The 19,980-nt window shown below is 48.9% G+C and overlaps 1 protein-coding gene across 1 annotated transcript; it reads left to right on the top strand.

Moving 5' to 3' along the window:
- Nucleotides 1-16,424: 16,424 nt before the first annotated feature.
- On the top strand, nucleotides 16,425-18,954 carry ASCL1 (achaete-scute family bHLH transcription factor 1). Its single transcript, XM_077339750.1, has 2 exons — nucleotides 16,425-17,449; nucleotides 18,823-18,954. The coding sequence occupies exon 1, from the start codon at nucleotides 16,729-16,731 to the stop codon at nucleotides 17,413-17,415; it is 687 nt and encodes a 228-aa protein (XP_077195865.1). The 5' UTR covers nucleotides 16,425-16,728; the 3' UTR covers nucleotides 17,416-17,449; nucleotides 18,823-18,954.
- Nucleotides 18,955-19,980: the final 1,026 nt, after the last annotated feature.

Below are 19,980 nucleotides of genomic sequence, written 5' to 3'. Positions count from 1 at the left end.
CCATTTTCTGCTGGACCTCTCTCTCTGCCTTCTTGGACTGCCAAAGCCTCTGACAAGCAAGAATCTGAATTGTGTATAAAACTTGCATCTCTAAATTTTCTTGAAAATCAGTCTTTGTTTCTATAGGTGTGAAGAGAACCTTCACCTTTGCCAGAAATGAGGGGAGCAATTAAAGCCCCTGAAAGGGAATGGGTACATTATAAAAGAAAGGGAAAGGTTTTTAACAATTGGGTGGGAAATGGCATTTCAGCAGGTGTGTATAATGCAGAAAAAGCCTCCTCGTAATCCCTCCCCTTTTAAGCCACCATTAATCGTAGCTTGATGCCTGTCCTCTGTTGGACAGTTGAGAGTTAATGAGAGCTAATGTTGCATGATAACCAGCTCTACAGATCTAAGCAGTTATACCCTTCCAAGCCCTTTGATTTCAATGGAAGGGTGTAACTCTGATTCGAATTATATTGTTAAGACACAGAACTATGAAACAGCCAGTCAGTCCCTGGTTCAAAGTTTCTTCTCAACAATACAAGGAAGATACACAGTATCAATAGTCAGAACTACATGAAAGGTACAAAACTGTATATGGAACAGGGCGTACAATAAAATATTCTGAAGAATAATCTCAAAATTGATTGAAGCATGTCTTCAAATAAGCTTCTCATTCACATCCATTTGTAAACTGATAATTTAATTTCTCAGTGTACAGAAGTATGGTATGACAAGTACATCGGTTATGAACATGCTTAATGGCAATTCTTCATATACATAGATATTCCTCTAAACCTAGTTTCGGTACTCAGACATACAGAACTTCTTTAATGCTCAAACTACAAAAGCACACCAAGCAGCCTATTCCACACACAGCTTATTCCGTGCAGATTTTTCTACCTTGCATTTAGTTCTGATGGCTTGTCTTCTAGGTGTCTTGAAGACAGCCTCAAAGATCATCTAAGAGTCTTTGCTGCCATGTCCTTGAGTCCACATCCGTGAGTAGCAATTTGGAATGAGAATATTTTCAAAAGCAATACTAACATTATAGAATTCTCTCCCAAGGTATTTTTGGGATGGTGGCCATGTTGGCCTGCTATAGAACAGATAGATTCCTATCCAGTATCACCTTAGAGACAGCCAAGTCAAAGCTCCCTTCATCAAGCACCCACTTTCAAAAGCTTATACCACCAAAATCTTGTTGGTCTCTAAGATGTTACTGTAATCTATTTTCCCCAAGAGAAATTTACTTTACAGCTTCCTGTGACATTTAGGTGAAGGGTCAAAGTGGCTCTCTTTAAGGCAGCCTCTGGAGCATCCTGTTAAATTTATTGGCTGCTAATCTCTCTTCATTGTAGCAACCTCTGACCTACTTCTTGGGTATTTTACTAAAGAGATTCACTGGGACCTAGTTTTTGATGTCGTTTTGTTTGTGTTTTTTGGAAGTTTCACTCCCCTCCTTATTGTGGTTAAGTGGCTGGGCAGAGAACCAACCCTATTAGTAAGGAATGTTTTTACCGTGAAAAGAAAGACTGCAGTCAACTAACCCTTTGGGGTGGATAAAATGCCCTCATGGCCACTGTCACAACCTGTGCATCCAAATGCACTGGCAGGCAATACCCAATGGTAAGCCTGGGTGGTAAAGGGGATTGCTGTCTAATACTGTGTGTGAAGTGCTCTCAAGTCGCAGCTGACTCCTAGCAATCCCACAAGATTTTCAAGCCAAGAGACAGAGGTCCCTTGCCATTGCCTGCCCCTGTGTGGCACCCTGGACTTCCTCGGTGGTTCCTCATCCAAGTACTAACAGGGTTGCCAACACTTGGTTGGGAAATAGCTGGAGATTTGGTGGGTGGAGCCTGCGGAGGGTGAGGTTGATGGAGGGGTAAGACCTCAGTGGGATATAATGCCATTGGGTCCACCCTCAAAGCAGCTATTTCCTACATAGGAGATCCGTATCCCGGGAGACCACCTGGAGGTTGGCAGCCTTAAGGCCAAACCCGCTTAGTGTCCAAGATCTGATGAGATGGGGGGGGCGAGCAATGACAAGTGACACAAGTGACACATAGATCATCAAGGATGCTGCATAGCATCCCTCGTACAATTCCACCCATTCCCCTGCCCACTTCCTGTGGTGGTCCTGATTCCTGTGCTCAGCCTGCAGACTGAGGGAGCTGAAATTGACTAGATCTCTGTGGAGAGGTCCCTTTTGGATTCCAGCATTGGCTGCAAAGCTTCACATTTTTAGCAGGTGACTTTGACAAAGGGACGTTCAACATACTATGCCTTCAAATAAGCCTATTTCTGGGCCAGTCTGCAAGCAGATCAGCTAGCCATTAAAATGATGGATCAGTTCTGGGGCATTTCCACAACAGCATTTTAAACTTGGAGTGGAACGATGCTACGGTATCTGTAGCAAGACTACCCTTTCCCCATCCATGATGTATATGACCTGGGTCTCTCACAGTTGCCCCTGGATTTGCAGAATTGTCCTGTAAGGCTCTACAAGGTGACAGGGCGGCACTTTGAACTCATCCTCTGAACTCTCCAGCACTGAGCGCTCCTTTCCCAACATTGAATTTTGCACACCATGGCAAATTTGGAAGCTGATGGACTGGTGGTAAAGGAAATTACTGCAACCTTCTGATTGATCATATAATTATTAGAGATTGGCTATAATTCTACATCCTGTCCTGGTTCAAGTCTTTGATTCTGACCAGGCAGAGAAAACAGCCTGTTCCTATCTGGAATGTAGTTTTTGATAAGTTGTCTCATAAGACTATGTTTATTTTATAGCTGAGATAGTCCTCCTCAAGGTTAGAGAAATGGAAGAAAAGTGTGACACTATCATTGATGCAAACAACTGGGCAGGAGGTGAAATAATGCGGTGGTCCCCAACATTTTTATCACCGGGGACCAGTCAACACTTGACAATTTTACTGAGGCCCGGGGGGGGGTAGTCTTTTGCTGAGGGACGTCGCCGCCACCTGAGCCCCTGCTCCGCTTGCTTTCCTGCCAGTGCCCCCGGCTTCCTGCTGCCTGTGGAGGGGCCCTACCAGCAGCAGCTGCGCAGTGCCACACCGAGGGGGAGCCCCAGCCATGGCGGCCGCTGGAGAGCACCAAAGGTGAGATGGTGGCAGAGTGGCAGGGCAGCCCCTGAGGCAGCAGCTGAGGAGGAGGACGAGGAGGAGCCGCGGACCGGTACTGACTGATCTACGGACTGGTACTGGTCCCCAGACCGGGGGTTGGGGACCTGTGGAAGCAGCTTTTCAGGACCTGTCAGCCACTTTTCAGGGGGCTGGCTTGGTGGCTGCAGGATGGTCCCATGGGATGTCCAAGGAGGGTGGAGACCCCAGGTTATTGGCTTGACCCGTATGGGCATCACCTTTCCCTGCCTCCAAAGGCAAGTGAATTAATCTCATGTAATTGTATTATTCTCACCACAGATTTGGAAACACCCCTGTATCTATTTCTTCTGTAGTAAAAATATCAAAAGGTTTTTCCTCTCAGTGTGATTCCTTGGAGATGGGCAAAAGAACCCTAATTTGGCCATCAAAGCCTTCACGCAAATAAACCGTCCCTTAGTACCAACACAGTATGAATGCTTATCCAGAAGTCCTCAGCAAGGGCGCATGGGCTGCCTACAAATAGAGTGATTTTAAGCATGATCTTAGTCCCATGCACGATTGTCCAGAATTGGTTTCAACAGGTCTGATTAAAAATCTGGTGCCTGATAAATCAGGAATAGCTGCAGCCCTAAAAACCAGGCTTAAAAAAAAAATACTGGCCAAATATCTAAGTGGATTTCAGTTACTCTCCAGAGCAGGGGTAGTCAAACTGCGGCCCTCCAGATGTCCATGGACTACAATTCTCAGAAGCCCCTGCCAGCATTTGCTGGCAAGGGCTTCTGGGAATTGTAGTCCATGGACATCTGGAGGGCCGCAGTTTGACTACCCCTGCTCCAGAGGGTTCAAAATCCATCCATATGACCTTGAAATCCCTCCGGTTGTCAAAGGCTTGGAGGGAAAGGACCCTGACCCTTTCCCAGATGCTTAATGGGATTCGCCTCTACAGGGTGAAAGCTTCTCTATGACCGTTTATGCACTGGGAACTTCACTGCCCCAACTCCTGGGCAGGAGCAAAAATCAGGGGCAGATAAGGCGCGCTGGGCCAAATGCTCCCCGGTTTGGGTGCGGGAAGAGGTGGAGCAACCTGCCACGAATAAAACTCCAGCCTGCAGCCTGGCATGAAACCTCCAGTGCATAAACGGTCTATGAAAAGGGCAAGGCAATGTTCCCCCCGGTTTGTTGGCAACGCCGGCAAACGCCGCGCTCTCCAAGCGGTCTTTGGGCTATCAGGGCGTCAAATGCTCCGCTGCTTCGTCCAACCCGTGCCAACCCGGGCTCCCCTCCGGCTCTCCTCCCAGCGGGGCCGGCTGTTGCGAATCCTCGGCTCCAGCCTGGACGAGGAAGCCGCGGCGCCCATTTCCCTGCCCGGCCGGCCTTGGCCGCTGATGGACGCGGGACACGTGGCCGCACAATGGAGACACACGACTGACCTCAGCCCCAGTCGGCAAACTGCCCCTGACCCTGTCCCAGCAGCCCTCGCGCCAGGAAAGTGCGGGGAGGGAGGGAGGTAGGGGGGGCAGAAAGGAGGCGGTGCGCAGAGCCTTCCAGCCCCGCAAGCCCCGGGTAGGTGGGGGGGGGGGGGCGCTGTCCAGCACCGGCTGCCAGCAGCAAGACCCGCGCGGGGGCGCCGGATCCCGGGCCAAACCAGCACGTGCTGGGGAAAGCCCGCGAATGGGGCCGCAGCGATAACGCCGATCCTCTGCCGGCTCCTTCCCTTCGCCTCCCGCGTCCCATTGGGATCGGCTTCCGAGAGGAGGAGAGAAGAGGGGAGGGGAGGGGAGCATCCCGCCTTCCCCCTCGGCTTCCAGCGCCGTCTCCCTCGGCAGCCCTATATGCAAACTGTCACTTCGGGTTAGCTTGAGACCCGAGGCCGAGCAGGAGCAGGAGCTGTAGCTAATATGCTTAAACCTCGCTAATTATTTATTATTGCCTAATGGCGTGGGGGAGGGGAGGGGCGGGAACGCTCCCAGGGCACTTTTGGGGGAAAGGAGGTACATTTGTCTGGCAAAGGAAATTCATACACACACACACACATATCTATAAGTGGAGATTATACATTGTCTATAGAGGCTTGTGGGGGGGGGGGTCAGGGTCTCGGTCACTCGGAAGAATCATCTAGGGCGGGGGGGGGGGATGTCTTTATGGCGTTGAGGGCCATGGTAGGAAAACACAGTCAAGCTGCGGCCGTCCCTTCGACGGGTTCTCGTGTCCCCTTCCTTCGTCTCCCCAACTCCAGGAAAGCAGAGCTGGAGGTCACCTGCCAATCCTAAACAGGGTTGTCACCTTCCTGAGCCCACTGGGTTCAATGCACTTCACCCTGTTGGGGCTCGCCCTGGTAAAAAACAAAAAACAAAAACTTACTTGCTGGGTTCTAATGCTGCGCAGAAACACTAGCCTGCCCCCTTTGGAATGTAGGATTTTAAAGGAAACTCTGCTTAGAAATAAAACTGCTTGCAAATATGGGACAGCGGGCCTGTTACAAAACTTTCCGCCCCTCCCTCCCTCCTCCCTGTCTCTCTCTCTCTCTCTCTCTCTTTTCCGCTCTCAATTAACACTATTGGGAATTCAGGTTTGCTTTTTTTCAGACCCCTGATTCCAAATAAGTTAATTTCTCTGTGGGCTTTGTCCATTCTTCCCTTCTCCCTCACCCCCGCCCCTCCCCGCCCCGCTTTATCTTTCTGCGGGTTGTGCCAACTACTTATTCCTCTTTCTTCTTTTCTTCGCCTCCATTCTTCCCTTGGGCGTGCATGCGCCTCCGCCCGGACGGCCTGCTCTCAAGCCTGTTACCACCCACTGCACGCTCGCCCCTCTGGCCGAGGTGTTTCTATACAAAGTTCAGCGTCCAGTTGTCATATTAATTATTACGCGGAGTAATGACTGAAATCGTCAAAATGAGGGGGGGGGGAGAAACCAGAGGGAAGCTCTCCCTTCCTCCCCCCCTACCTCCCCCCTTTTCTTGCCCTCCTTCTTTTCTGCCTGCTTAAAGATTGAGCAAAGAAGCTTTTTCCCCCCCAACAAAGCACTAATTGGTCTCAGAAAATACCCTGACAAGGCATGGAAGATAGGTTTCATAAAGCCGGACAATTGTGAAGGGGGGAAAGATCCTTGAATAGACCCCACGCTTCTTTTCTAAACTCTCTTGCTGAGCAAAAAATAGACTGCGGCTTGAATACCGGCCTGGTCTTGAATGCTATACCCAGCAGAGAGAGAAAGAGACAGAGAAAATGCCCCGCGCTTTGTAAGTTCCTCTCCCCCCCCCCCTCCCAGCCATTCATGTCTTCTGTGCACAGAATAAGCCGGTTTTGTTTACCATGAAAGACCTTCTACTTTATTTTGGAAGGGAAGAAAGCACATGTGCCTAAGACTCGGGCCAGATCGCCTACTGTAACAAAACAGAGTGTAACAAATCGTACCCCCTCCCCCACAAAAAAAAGTTCCAAATGTATTGATTCTTTTGAAGATCTATATAGATTAACGACTTTCTTTCTGCTTATCCAAAAGACCCGGCGTTTCATCATAACGTGAAAAGGGTGGGGTGGGGGAATGGGAATGCTTTTAAACACAATAAAAAGCATAGGATGGTTTTTTTTAAAAAAACGAGGGAGGGGGCCTCAGGCTCGTGACTGCAATTTACCCCCAGAAAATGACAATAAAATAATGGCAGAGGATTTTACTGAAGAGAAGCAGGAGAGGGGAAAGAATATTTATCATTATGGGAAAATTAAGGACTCTTAACTGCAGGTGCAGAGCTAATGAAAGAAGGATATGCGAGAATCACTGTTTTGCATCTACAACTTTCTATATTCTGAACGGTAATTTGAGTAGAAAGCCCTACAATAAAATCTGAAAGTATGCCTCAAAACCCCTCCCCCCCATTATCCTTACACATGAGCCTAGTCAGGAGCCCCAACATAATGTGGAAGTTTGGACATTATAACAAGAGGGGGCTTGTGTCTCCCCCTGGTTCAAGGGTTTATGAAAATAAATGGATTTACTAGCATTCTTTGTGCTTGCCTGTATATTTTTAAGAACTTAGCAGTAATCTTATGAATGCTTGCCTGGGAGTAACCCCACTGAACAAAAGTGTTACTTACTTCCAAATAAGCATGCCTGTTGCATGGTTATAAGCACTTATATCATTTAAAAAAATTATTATCCATTTTTATTTATTACATTTATATTCTGCCATTCGCAGCACAGCTGGCTAATGGCAGATCACAACAAACTTAACATAAAACCAATAAAACAATTAAAATCACCCTCCCACCCAACCGCGTTACCCTTCTCCACACCAGCCCCCCAGCTCACTCACCCTGCCACCTCCAAATGTAGATGATAATTCGGCATTTCAGAAGAAGGGCTAGATCATTCTTTGCTCCACCCACCCGGCCTGGCAGAAGAGCTCCATCTTACAGGCCCTGTGGAACTTTACCAGCTCCTGCCCGAGGCCAGGCAGACTTTGCATGGCCCAGGGACTTCCAGTCTGTAGCTGTTGAAGATCGCAGTGACCTACATGGGGCATAGGGAGGTCACTTGGGTAGACAGGGCCCGGACCACATATGGCCAAGACCAATACCTTGAACCTGAAGTGGTACTCAATTGGCAACCAATGCTGTTGAGCCTGATCCGGTACTCAACTTGCAGCCAATTATACTGTTTAATTACTTTTTTGTTTGTATACAGTAAAACCAATTTGAGATTGTGGCAGCTGTTTTAGCTGCGAGAGCTCATGAGGATGTTGTATTGGTAAGTTAAGAGGCAAATGCTGTTCTTTATTTTCAATTCTTGCATTTAATAGTCATAAGAGTGCTGATTTTTTTGCATTTCTTTTTGAATGACAGCTGATGGAAGTTCTGTATGAAACTGACAATACCTAATGTCTGTTGTGAAAACCAGTTGACTTTTGAACCTTATTTTCTGTGGAAACAAAGTGATGACATTAAAGAATCACACACAAATGACCTCGAACTTCTAAATAACCTTTATTTTGTGTCATATTCACAGACTGTGTTATCCCAATGTACTAATTCTGGTTAGAAGCACTACCAAAAGTCAGTGTCAGGAGTCAACTTGGTGGGAGCATTTTCTAAGACCCAAAGAACATCACAAATCACCCACCAAGGTGAGACTCTTGGCCCATCCTGATCTCCTTAGTTTTGCCCCACATCCATAGCAATAGAGGGAATGTGTGTGTGATTTATAAGAATGATGCATTCAGAGGCATTTTTAGTAATGGAAGGGCACACTATATTAAATCTTGTTCAAAAGCTGGAACTGGTCCTTATATTCCCTGTTCACATGCGCATAATGACCATGGTTTTAAATGATATGAAGGCCTTTGAAATGGAGACCATAGATACCCACAGCTACTCACAGTAGTCAATACTGACCTTGATAGACCAAGGGTCCAATTCAGTATATTTTATTATTTATTTGTCGTATGGCACGTGTGCAAGCTTTCGACTTTCCGTAGGGCCTGTAAAACGGAGCTCTTCCGCCAGGTCTATGGTTGAGGCCAGGTGGCTAGGTAGATCAGGGCCCCTCCTTTAGAAGCAGCACCTGGATATTAGGGTATTGTTAGAGTTGGGACAAGTTAACCACCAAGTCTTATGGTTCTTATGTAAGAAATCTGTTTTTTATCTGTTTTAAGGGGTTTTTATTGGGCTTTTAACAGAGGATTGTAATCCACCACGAGACTTCAGGGAGCAGCGGGCAATAAATTGAATGAATGAATGAATGAATGATATAGCCATGAGATCCTAAGATTGGCTGGTTGCCAGGCAAGGGATTTTTGGAGAGAGTTTGCCATTGCCTGCCCCTGTATCAGCACCCTGATATTCCTTGGGGGTAGCCCTTCCAAGTGCTAGTCAGGGCTAGGTTTGCCTTGGCTATCCAGGTTGGGTATAATGATTCAGCATAAAGGCCGCTTCCTGTGTTCAGAGGGCCTTCAGTCTGAGAAGCTGCATGATTGGCTACAGGCCAGTGAAAGTCCAAAACAATATTTTTTTTACTTTAAAAAGAACCAATTCCAGCAGATTAAAGTGAAAGTCAGTAACATTAAACAGCAACTCCACAGTTCAGTAGCAAATAAATCTTAAAAGGTGGCAAACTGGAGATAATTTTCTTTAGCAACCAACAAAAAGCCAGTATGAATGGTGCCGCTGGGAGGATATTTCAAAGACATGGATCAACATCAGCCTGCACATGTGCATCACTGGGTGTCCCTCACTCCCAAACACCCTTGGCCATTGCTTCACAGTAGCAGATCGTTCTTGGATCGTGAACAAGAAGTGTATCAAGTGTAACATAGATTCCCAGAGATTTTCAGCACACTGTCAACATGTAACTCGGTCTCTCCGCCACAAAACTGTCTGTTTTTATCTGGACTGACCCAGGTCTGTGGGGAAGTCACTGTTAAAGGACAATGATTTAAACCTCTGCCCTAAACAGCAACCCTTATCAGGTTTATTCAGAACCCGACTGAGGTCTATTCAACAGAGTTAATGCCCAGGAAAGTGTTCTTAGGACGGCACTGCTATTCAACAAAGGAAAGCCATTGGCAGAGCTTCAATTGCCAACATAAATAATAGACTACTGCACCCTATTGCTCAAGTATTGCAAGTGGTGGGTGACTGAGTTTCGTCCTGCACTTCCTCCATGTTGATTTTTTTGTCCTCTGGACTGCTGGTTCCTCTGAGCCTCAAGTCTTCTATCTTATTGAGAAGCAGCTGCCGCTGGGGTGCTGGACTTATCCACCACCCATTCTTCTGTCCAGCCATCCTGGGGATAAGAGGGTATTCTTCCATATTGATCTAGACCAAGAGTGGCCAAGCTATAGCTCTCCATATGTCCATGGACTACAATAACCATGAGCCCTGATGCTGGGAATCCGCAGTATGACCACCCCTGGTCTAGACCCTGCTACCTGGGTCAGGTTCCCATGCCCTCCAGGTTTCCAAAGTCTGCCTTGCAGTTTCTGACCAGGAATGACTGCCATGGAGAGTTCTGAGCTGCCTGTTGCTGCCTGTTGGAATTTCTTCATTCATTGAAGTAGCTCATCCTTTTTAGGGTTCAGTAGGGGATAGGTGAGGAAAAAATTCTAACTGAACAGGTAAGTGGATAATAAGCTCTTGGTCTCTAGCAGGGCAGGTTCTTCTTCAACAGCTTGGCCAAACTGCCCAAATGTGGATGGAGTATCCAGTGAGTGACACTGTAAGATAAATGAGTGCTGAATACATGAGAGTTGGGTTTAGAGTGCGGAGAGATGGCTACAAGGACAATCACAAAGCAAACTGAATGGCGATGGGTCAATCGCTGTCTTAGGGTATAATTTTGGTCCCGAGTTAGATAGCCCCAGATAGCCTGATCTTGCCAGATCTTAAGCAGGTACAGCCCTGGTTAGTAGTTGGATAGGAGGCCACCAAGGAACTGCAGGGTTGCAGTGCAGAGGCAGGCAATGGCAAACCATCTCTGAAGGGCTCCTGCCTTTGAAACTCTATGGTTTCACGGTAAGTCAGCTGCAACTTGATGGCACTTTCCACCACCTTTGCCCCAACCTGGACAACCCAGGCTAGCTTGATCTTGTCAGATCTCAGAAGCTAAGCAAGGCTAGCTCTGGTTAGTATTTGGATGGCAGACCGCCAAGGAAGCTGTGGTCATGAAGCAGAGGTAGGCAATGGCAAACCACCTTTGAAAGTCTCTTGCCTTGAAAACCCTTTGAGAGTCACCGGAAGTTGGCTGTAACCTGACGGCACTTTCCGCCATCACCACCACCACTCTCACTTTCCTGACTAGACTGTTAAAAGGACAGAAGGAGTGTTGGGTCAGTGAGCAACTCTGAGCTCCTTGGAAGGAGGATAAGATAAAAATCTAATCACCAGTCATTTCAGTGTATGCCAGTTACAGCATAAATCCAACTATTTCACACCAGTTTCATTATATGACCGTTTACGCACTGGGAACCTCACTGCCCCAGCTCCCATGCAGGAACACAAATCGGGGTGGATGAGGTGCACCAGGCAAAATGCTTACCCTTGTGGGTGCAGGAAGAGGTGGGGCTACCTGCCACAACTAAAACTCCAGCCTGAAGCCCAGCATGAAACCTCCAGTGCGTAAACGGTCCATGAATTGCCCCTTGAAAGGGCACTTTGTGTCTACCTATGAATGGGATTGTCCCTTTCATTTCTGCCCTTGTGTCTTTTTAATAGCAGCCTGATCTGGAGAATTTTAGTGGGGGCAGAAATAGAATAAGAAGGAAATGCTTCCTTGCAATACTATATTTTGTAACTGGGCCAGAAGGAAAATAAGAGAAATACATGGTTCCTTCTATGCCACTTTTCTCTACCAGGAGTCTCGGAGCAGCTTCCAATCGCCTTCCCTTTCCTCTCCCCACAACAGACACCCTTTGAGGTGGGTGAGGCGAGAGAGTCCTGATATTACTGCTTGGTCAGAACAGCTTAATCAGTGCTGTGGCAAGCCCAAGGTCACCCAGCTGGTTGCATGTGGAGGAGAAGCGGGAAATCAAACCCAGCTTGCCACTTCCTAAAAACACTTGGAGAGTACCAGGAAAAGTGGCAGCGAGCACCATGGCATCCAAGGTCACCAAACTGGGGGGAGGTTCCTACCTTACACTTTTACCTGTCCAAACTCCCAAAATTCCGCAGGGCCTGCAAAAAGGAGCTCCTCCACCAGGCATTTGCCTGAGACCGTCAACAGGTCACCCTCAGACATGCCTCCATGGCCTGAACCAGTCTGACAACTTTGGCTGGGTTCCGTTCCTGTTGTATTATTTATGATCACCGAAATTGCGTTATTGGATTGTTGTTGTTGTTGTTGTATTTGTTTATGTTAGGTATTAATTCATTCCATGTATCCCCCATGTTGTATGTAAACCGCCCTGAGCCATATGGAAGGGCGGTATAGAAATCAAATAAATAAATACATTGTTCCTCCATCCTTTGTATCACAGCTGCCTGGCCAGGTAAGCAGATACCTTCCTTACATCACACTCATAGGCAGCACAGCCTTTTTTGAGCCTGGTTCCAAGATGAAGATTCAGGCTTCTGCAAAGAAAGGCATCAAGGACACTTCGAAGGATAAACAGGGGTTCTCATACCTGTCAGACACATTGGTCTTCATGGTAACTTTTCTATAAAAGTGGTTATCTGTGTTAAGGAATTTTTGCTTGTCCAGTTCAATGCAAGGCCAGGTTGGAAAGATCCTGCTAATCAGTGGCAACATTATATGTCAAAGCTCTTTTGGCAGATGCCTTTTATGTCCAAATATCTGAGAAATATTCCACACCAGTGTCTGTTGAAAAATTAATAAAATTTCAGTTTTCAAAAACCACATTTTAGGCTTGTTTACAATCTTGCCAAGTTTAATGACTACCCATCTTGAACATACCACAGTAAACAGGTTATACAACTTACATAAAATTGCCTACTGTGATTTGTCTATGAAGATTAAAAAGGGCATTAGATAGCTTCGAATCATGGAATCATAGAGTTGGAAGGGACCTCCTGAGTTATCTAGTCCAACCCCCTGCACTATACAGGACACTCACAACCCTATCACTCATCCACTGTAACCTGAACCTCCACAGAATCAGCCTCTCTGTCAGATGGCTATCCAGCCTCTGTTTAAAATTTTTGAAAGATGGAGAACCCACCACCTCCTGAGGAAGCCTGTTCCACCGAGAAACTGCTATGTCAGGAACTTCCTGATATTTAGATGGAATTTCTTTTGAATTAATTTCATCCCATTGGATCTGGTCTGTCCCTCCCATTGGTTCTCCCATTGGTCCATCATGAAGGAGAGGTCCATAAATGGCTACTAGCCCAGACTAGTAAAGGGAGCATCCAGACAGGCAATATACCAGTGCTATGAGGCAACCTCAAGGGAAAGATCATATGACTCCATTTTTTAAGTTGTATCCTACCATTCTCTTCCCATAAGCCTTCCTTCAAAATGAAATGCTTCCTCCAATTGTGTATTACTTTTTCCGATGGAGAAAAGTCTTTGTTGAAGATCTCTGTTGAGGAAAATCTTGATGGAAAGCAACCACAGAATCCAGCTCTTGTTCTCGAATTCTCTTTATTGGCTCTCCAGCACAACTGACTAGCCACTGTGTGAGGATATCGGATATATAGTTCTATGGCTTATTCCAGCAAAGCCCCTCTTATGTTCCTATGCTCATTGCTCCTTGTTGTAGACATTAAGATGGATGCCCATTCAACATACTGACCACAGAATTCTGTACCAACTGTAGCTTCCACACAGTCTACAAAGCAGCTCCAAATACAGCATATGGTAGTAATCCCAGATGTTACCAGGGCTTGCATCAGTGAATATCCGCCACTGTCCATGAAGGGCTACAGCTGGCTTACCAGCCCAAGCTGGTGAAAAGCAGCCCTGGCCACTGCCGTCACCTGTTCATGCAACAGGAGGCCTGGGTCCAGCAGCACCCCAAAGTTACAAACCAGCTCCTTTAAGGGGAGTGCAACTCCATTTGGAACAAAATTCCAGGATCAAACTCCCCTCCCCCAGAAGTAGCATCTCCAATGAGTCAGGATTTATACATTTTTATTCTGCCCTTCCCTGAGGGCTGACTGTGCCAGTTTACTAGATCTCATCCATCCCCAAATTGCTTCCAGGTACCTGTCACAGTTTCTTTCTATCGCGTACTTGGGATATAACAGAAGAGCAATTATTGTCCATACACTGGTAGCAGCTCAGCCAAGATCTCTGGATGGCTTCTCCCAGTGGCTTTATATAGTTACTGAAAAGCATGGAAGTCAAGACAGAACTTTGTGGAACCCCAGAGATCAAATGGTCCAAGGCACAGCAACGCTTCACCTAGACCAGGGGTAGTCAACCTGTGGTCCTCCAGATGTTCATGGACATGGCGTTTGCTGGCAAGGGCTCATGGGAATTGTAGTCCATTAACATCTGGAGGACCACAGGTTGACTACCCCTGACCTAGACCATACTCTGAATCCTACCGTTGAGGAAGGACTGAAATAAATCCAGAACAGATCAGTCTGAAATGATACTATGGTGTCAGAAGCCATCAAGGGGTCCAGGAGAATTAACAGGTTTGTATTCCCCCTGTCCCTGGGAGATCCAGAGGGGGTCTGTGGCCTTTCCCTTCCTGTCTTAATGAACTTGGCCAGAAGCTAGTAAACCAGCCACTTCCATTCCCCAACTCCCCAGTATGAGTTCCCTTGTGGTTCTGTGCCTGTGAGGGGGTGGAGCCTGCATGCCTTCTGCCACCTTAAACTGCCTCCTGTCTTTCTCCCTCAGTCCTCCTTGAGCCTGCCTGCTAACATGGGACAATGTCACTTCCAATGACATGGCACTTCTGGGGGCGTGGCCAGCTGACATCACTTCCTGGGCTCCTCAAAGTCTGAAAAATTATTTCAGGGGCTCCTCCACAGCCAATAGGTTGAAAAAGGCTGCCTTAGCACATATAGCCCCCCCCCCCCCATAGGAGTGGCAGTAGTGATTTCCGTCTGCGCCCTCTGCTCACCCTTCCCCTCCAGAACGCATTATTGGGATTGTTGGAACTGGGATGAGTTTTTTGCCGCAGCATCTTATCATCATGGGGCTTTGAACTGTATTAGTATTTAAGTCTGTTTTAAGGGGTTTTATTGGGGTTTTATCCAGACGTTGTAATCTGCCTTGAGCCTTTGGGGAGAGGCGGGCAATACATTAAATAAATTAAATAAAGAAATAAAGAAAGGTGCTGTTTCCACCAGATCATAAGTTAGCTTATGAAGGGGGAGGTGCAATAAAACCAGAGTCCAGGAGTCTGATTTTATTGTGCTATTTCAGACCAACATGGCTTCCCATTTGAACTATCAAAGGGGGAGGTGGTTACTATTATTCAGTTATTTATCTGAGATCCAGTGTGGTGTAGCAGCTAAAGGCCCCAACTAGGATTTGGGAGACTCACGGTTCAAATCCTGGATCAGCCTGGGAAGCTTGCTGGGTGACCCTGGGCCAGTCACACACATTCACAGCCTGTACCACAGAGGAGGTAAGGTGCTCTGTGTCCCCACTGGGGAGAAAGGTGGGGGTAAGTTAGTAAATAAAGAGAAGGAAGACGGGTTATAAATGTAATAATAAATTGAAAAATTAAAAACCCTCTGTACCGGCTTGAGTCTGCCACTTGTCTATTCCAAAAGGCATTCGACTTAGCTCAATAAATAATTCCAAGTGTGTACAGGCATGCACTCTAGGAGAGAAAATTGTACATTGGAACGGTCCCCAGTTGGTAAGAGGAGATGGCCTGGTGTCTAAAGAGACAAAAGAGATGGAGAACAGGAGGTTGAGTGGCGGTGGGGGTCGGGAAAGAATGCTCTCTTACCAACGTCCTATTGGTTGGCAGCCACTCTTGCCTTGCAGTTTCATCCGTCCCCAGGTATTGAGCTGCTAATTACGCACTCGCTGCCCAGGACAAGCGTCCTCCTTCCATGTCAGCCTACAGAGGTCTCTTTTAGCGGCAAGCTCAGGGGGAAGGGGAGGGCTCGCCCACCTTAGCTTCATATTCGAGTGACAAAGCGGGAAAAGGTGCTTCAAACATTACAAATAGCGCTCTGGGGGGGAAGTCTGCAGCTTTAGGGGCCCCGCTTGGCTTGCAAAAGCATCCCTGCATTCCCCGCAACTCGCGCGCCCCCTCCCTCTGGGCACCGTCCCCGGCGATCTCTGCTGCTTCCGCGCCGCGACTTCGCTCCTCAGCTGATCGCCGGCTCTCCAGACCCTACCGACGTCTTCCTCCTCCGCCCAAAGTTCTCGCCCTGAACTGCGGGGGCGAGGGACGCCTTCCCCCGTCCGCTCTGCGGGGCGACCCCCTCACCCCCCCCTCCTCCCGCGCTCAGCCAATCCGCGGCGGCCGCGCCGTGGCGCTGTCTGGTGTCTTCCCCGCCCGCCCCGCCCCCCCGCACGCGGTGGCCCTGCCCAATTGTTTATTCAGTGGCTGGGCCAACGGCACGCGCCGGGCGCACGCACTTGCAACAACAAACCTCGGGCGGGGAGCGGCGGGGGGAGGGCGGCGCGGGGGCGGCCCGGGGGCCAGCGCGTGTGCGTGGGGCTCGCTCCCCGTCTCCGCGGGCGGGCAGGCGTGTGTGTTGTGTTCTCCCTTCTCTCCATTCACACTCTCTTCCCCCCCCCCCCCCCGCCACCCCGCGCGTTGAAAAGGCAGCAGCGCTCCCCGGCTGGCGGCCACTCCCGGCAAGGCTGGGGGAGTGCGGAAGGCGCAAGGGGCCGGGGGTGGGTGGGGGCGAGGGGGACGCAGGAGCAGCAGGACGAGGCGGCGAGTGTGACGGGGGGGGGGGGGGCAGCCAGCGGCGCTCCAGCCGTCCCTTATAAGAGAGACAATCTCGGGACCTGTTTGGCACAAGAGGCTTTGCAGAGCACACCGCGCACACGCGAGCGCCACGAGCCTCTTTCGGGTCCAAAGGAAAGGGAGGAGGTGGAGGAGGAGGAGGGAAAGCCAGCGGAGCCCGCCTGCCCGCCGGCCGCCTCGGCGAGCCCCCTGCCTTCCCTCCCGGCGCCGCAAGCCAGCAGCAGCCTCGAGCCCCGCCGCGCGCCTTTTCCTCCCTCGCGCGGCCGCCCAATGGCCAGCGGCAGCCCCGCCAAGATGGACAGCAGCGCCAGCCAGCCGCCGCCGCCCTTTCTGCAGCCCGCCTGCTTCTTCGCTGCCGCCGTGGCCGCCTCCCAGAGCGCGCAGCAGCAGCTGAGCGCGGCGGCCGGCGGCCAACCCTCCCCTGGCGCCGCCAAAGCGCCTGTTGCGGCTGCGCCGAAGCAGCCTCCGCAGCAGCAGCCTCCGCCGCCGCCTCAGCAGCAGGTCAAGCGGCCGCGCTCGTCGTCGCCGGAGTTGATGCGCTGCAAGCGGCGCCTCAACTTCAGCGGCTTCGGCTACAGCCTCCCGCAGCAGCAGCCGGCGGCCGTGGCGCGGCGCAACGAGCGGGAGCGGAACCGCGTCAAGCTGGTCAACCTGGGCTTCGCCACGCTGCGCGAGCACGTCCCCAACGGCGCCGCCAACAAGAAGATGAGCAAGGTGGAGACGCTCCGCTCGGCCGTCGAGTACATCCGCGCCCTCCAGCAGCTGCTCGACGAGCACGACGCCGTCAGCGCCGCCTTCCAGGCCGGCGTCCTCTCGCCCGCCATCTCGCCCCACTACCCCAACGACATGAACTCCATGGCCGGCTCGCCCGTCTCCTCCTACTCGTCCGACGAGGGCTCCTACGACCCGCTCAGCCCCGAGGAGCAGGAGCTGCTCGACTTCACGAACTGGTTCTGACAGGCGCCCGCCGCTGCTGCCGCTGCCGCTGCAGGTGGGCCTGGCCTCGCTTCCTCGAGGGGCGCGCGGGCGGGGGAGGGGGAGACAAGAGGCCCGGGGCCTCTCGGAGACCGGAAGACAGACGGGATCCTTGCCAGGACGACACTCCCGGCCCAGGGCTGCCGACTCGGCCCGTGTCCCGCCCCAAGGAGTGGATATTCTAAAATTCGGGGGGGGGGGGTTGTCAGGGGAAGTCATTCGGCTGCTTTATCAGGAAGGGGCTCTATTCCGTTGGCACCCATGAGAGGTGAGATCCAGGCCCCACTGAAACCAGTGCCATGTCTCCCGGGGCATTGGAATGGCTGGGGTGCTCGGATGGCAGGTCACAAAACCCCTCTTCTGGAAGAGCCCCGTGGAAACCAGCCTCAGGATTGCAAGGCAGGGGAGGGGGTTGCAGCCTGCCATCAGGTTGCAGCCTTCATGGGGGTGGGGCGGGTGGGTTCTGGGGGTAAATTTGCCATGCCAGCCTAAGCAAAGCCACCCCCTTCAACACTATTGACTTCAGGGAACTTGAGGGGTAGCTCTGCTGATGATCACAGGATGGTCATTGGATGTGGGACTGCAAAGGTCAAACACTCCAGAAGTAGACCAGACTTTGGTCAACTATTGTTCCCATCTGTGAGGCAGCATTGGCATAACTGGTTTGTAACCCTTATTCATGGGTTGATGTTTCTGCAGCAGAGAAAACACTCACTCTACAGTAGGCCCACAGGATTCTATAGGCTTTAACAAGGGTCTCACATAAACTAATCCAGAGCTGCTGATTTTGTGATCTGATGAGGCCCTATGGATTTTATTTATTACAAATATTTCTACCCCACTTCTCCTGCACTTGGCTCGCACATTGTTTTTAAAACAGCGTATGAATCAAAGTACTCAAAAGCATGACCTGGCACCCCTGGATTCCTCCCAGTTTGGTTCCCTGATCCAAAACCTATCCAACTATTGAGCAAGTTCAGCTGATTTGTAGCAGAACTTCAGAGACATTGTGTCTACTAGGACTTTTCTAGCCTTCTTCTGATAGCACCACTGTATAAGCACACTGTCTGACCAATCTTACGAAAGTTTATTCCAAAGTGACTTTGTTTGCAGCCTAGGAGTTGTGCACAAAACTGAAGCTTTTAATTGGTAGCATGTTCCACTGAAGTTATTGGAAGTATGCCTGTGGCATCTATTTCACACAACTCAAAATAATTAAGTTAAATCTGATTGCGAAGTTGGCAGTTGTTTGACCTGCTGGATGCTTAAGGGTGCCTGGAAGCCAAAACCACTTGTCCCTGTCTGAACACTATATTGTGCCTGGAAGTTGTCCTTGGATTAAGCATTGATGCTGACCTTTCTCTCTCCCTCTTCTTATGTTGTTTACAGGATTGCTGCAAAATTGTTGTATCCTACCACTTCCCCCCTCTTCCCACTATGGAAAGGAAAAGGGAAAGTCATACAATGAAAGCACAGAAGGAGGTTGGACTGTCTCTCCAAGTAAACTGAAGCACTCCCGGATTCTGCCTTTGCACTCTAGGTCATCCCAAGAGACGCTGAGGCTGCAATCCTATGCACTCTTATGGGGAGTAAGCCTCATTGAACAATCTAGGAATTATTTCCAAGTATATATATATGCGGGATGAGGCTGCACAGTGGGCTTTGTAAACTACATGCAGGGGACTGAGATGTGAGGGAACATCTATACTTTGTTCTCGACCCCATATAAATCTTTTACACAGCAATGAGCTTCCTTTCATGTTGAAATAAGAACAGTATTTCCCCCTCCCCCTTTTTTCTGAAAGACTGGCTCATTCATTGTTCTGTGAACAGAAATTGCAGCATGACCTTGTTTCCTCAGATCTAAGCCCCCATGTGTTCAGTGGGTTTTACTCTGAGGTAAGTGACTTTAGGATTGCAGCCATGCAGCCGATTTCTAATGATGCTTACCAAATTCAATGGAATTTACTCTCAAGTAAGTGCCATTGGATTGTGGCGTTGGTTGCCTAATGCTTGTGAAGATTTTGAAAATCAAAACTATGCTATATTCAAAGAATCCTTTAATGTGTCTCACCTTTGTCTATTTTGACTCCTTCCCTCCCATCTCCCACCATAAAATGCTTCCAGTTGTTTTCCTGTGAACTTTTTATTATATAAAAAAATCTATTTGTATCATTCCTAACCAATTTGGGGGATATATTAAGCTATTTTTGTATATAAGAGAGAGAATTTATAGACCGTTTTTTGTACAAATGTTTTAAAATGTGTATATCTTGATAACTTTTAAAAATATGTAATGCTTATTACCTCTTCATATCTAGACGCGTAGTCAATATGACCTTTACAATTGCCATGTTTTTGTCATGTGGTTTTGTAATGGACTTGGAAATGCCTCCAGATGTACTTTAGCACCAACGTGTCTTACTTTTTTAATAGAAACTTTGCTAATGTATTAATAATTTTATTAAACAATGTTCAAAGTGAACAAAGTTTATGCAGCTATTGTCCAAACGCAAAATGGTAGCTATTTATTTTACAAACTGCTGC

This window comes from Paroedura picta, chromosome 5 (genome assembly GCF_049243985.1).
Source record: "Paroedura picta isolate Pp20150507F chromosome 5, Ppicta_v3.0, whole genome shotgun sequence".
Taxonomy (NCBI): Eukaryota; Metazoa; Chordata; class Lepidosauria; order Squamata; family Gekkonidae; genus Paroedura; species Paroedura picta.
The sequence above is the reverse complement of the archived record's forward strand: the minus strand, read 5'-3'. Positions and strand labels throughout refer to the sequence as shown.

What these genes read in the sequence shown, in the direction of transcription:
- ASCL1 (XM_077339750.1), top strand. Translation starts at nt 16,729, where the DNA reads ATGGCCAGCGGCAGCCCCGCCAAGATGGACAGCAGCGCCAGCCAGCCG.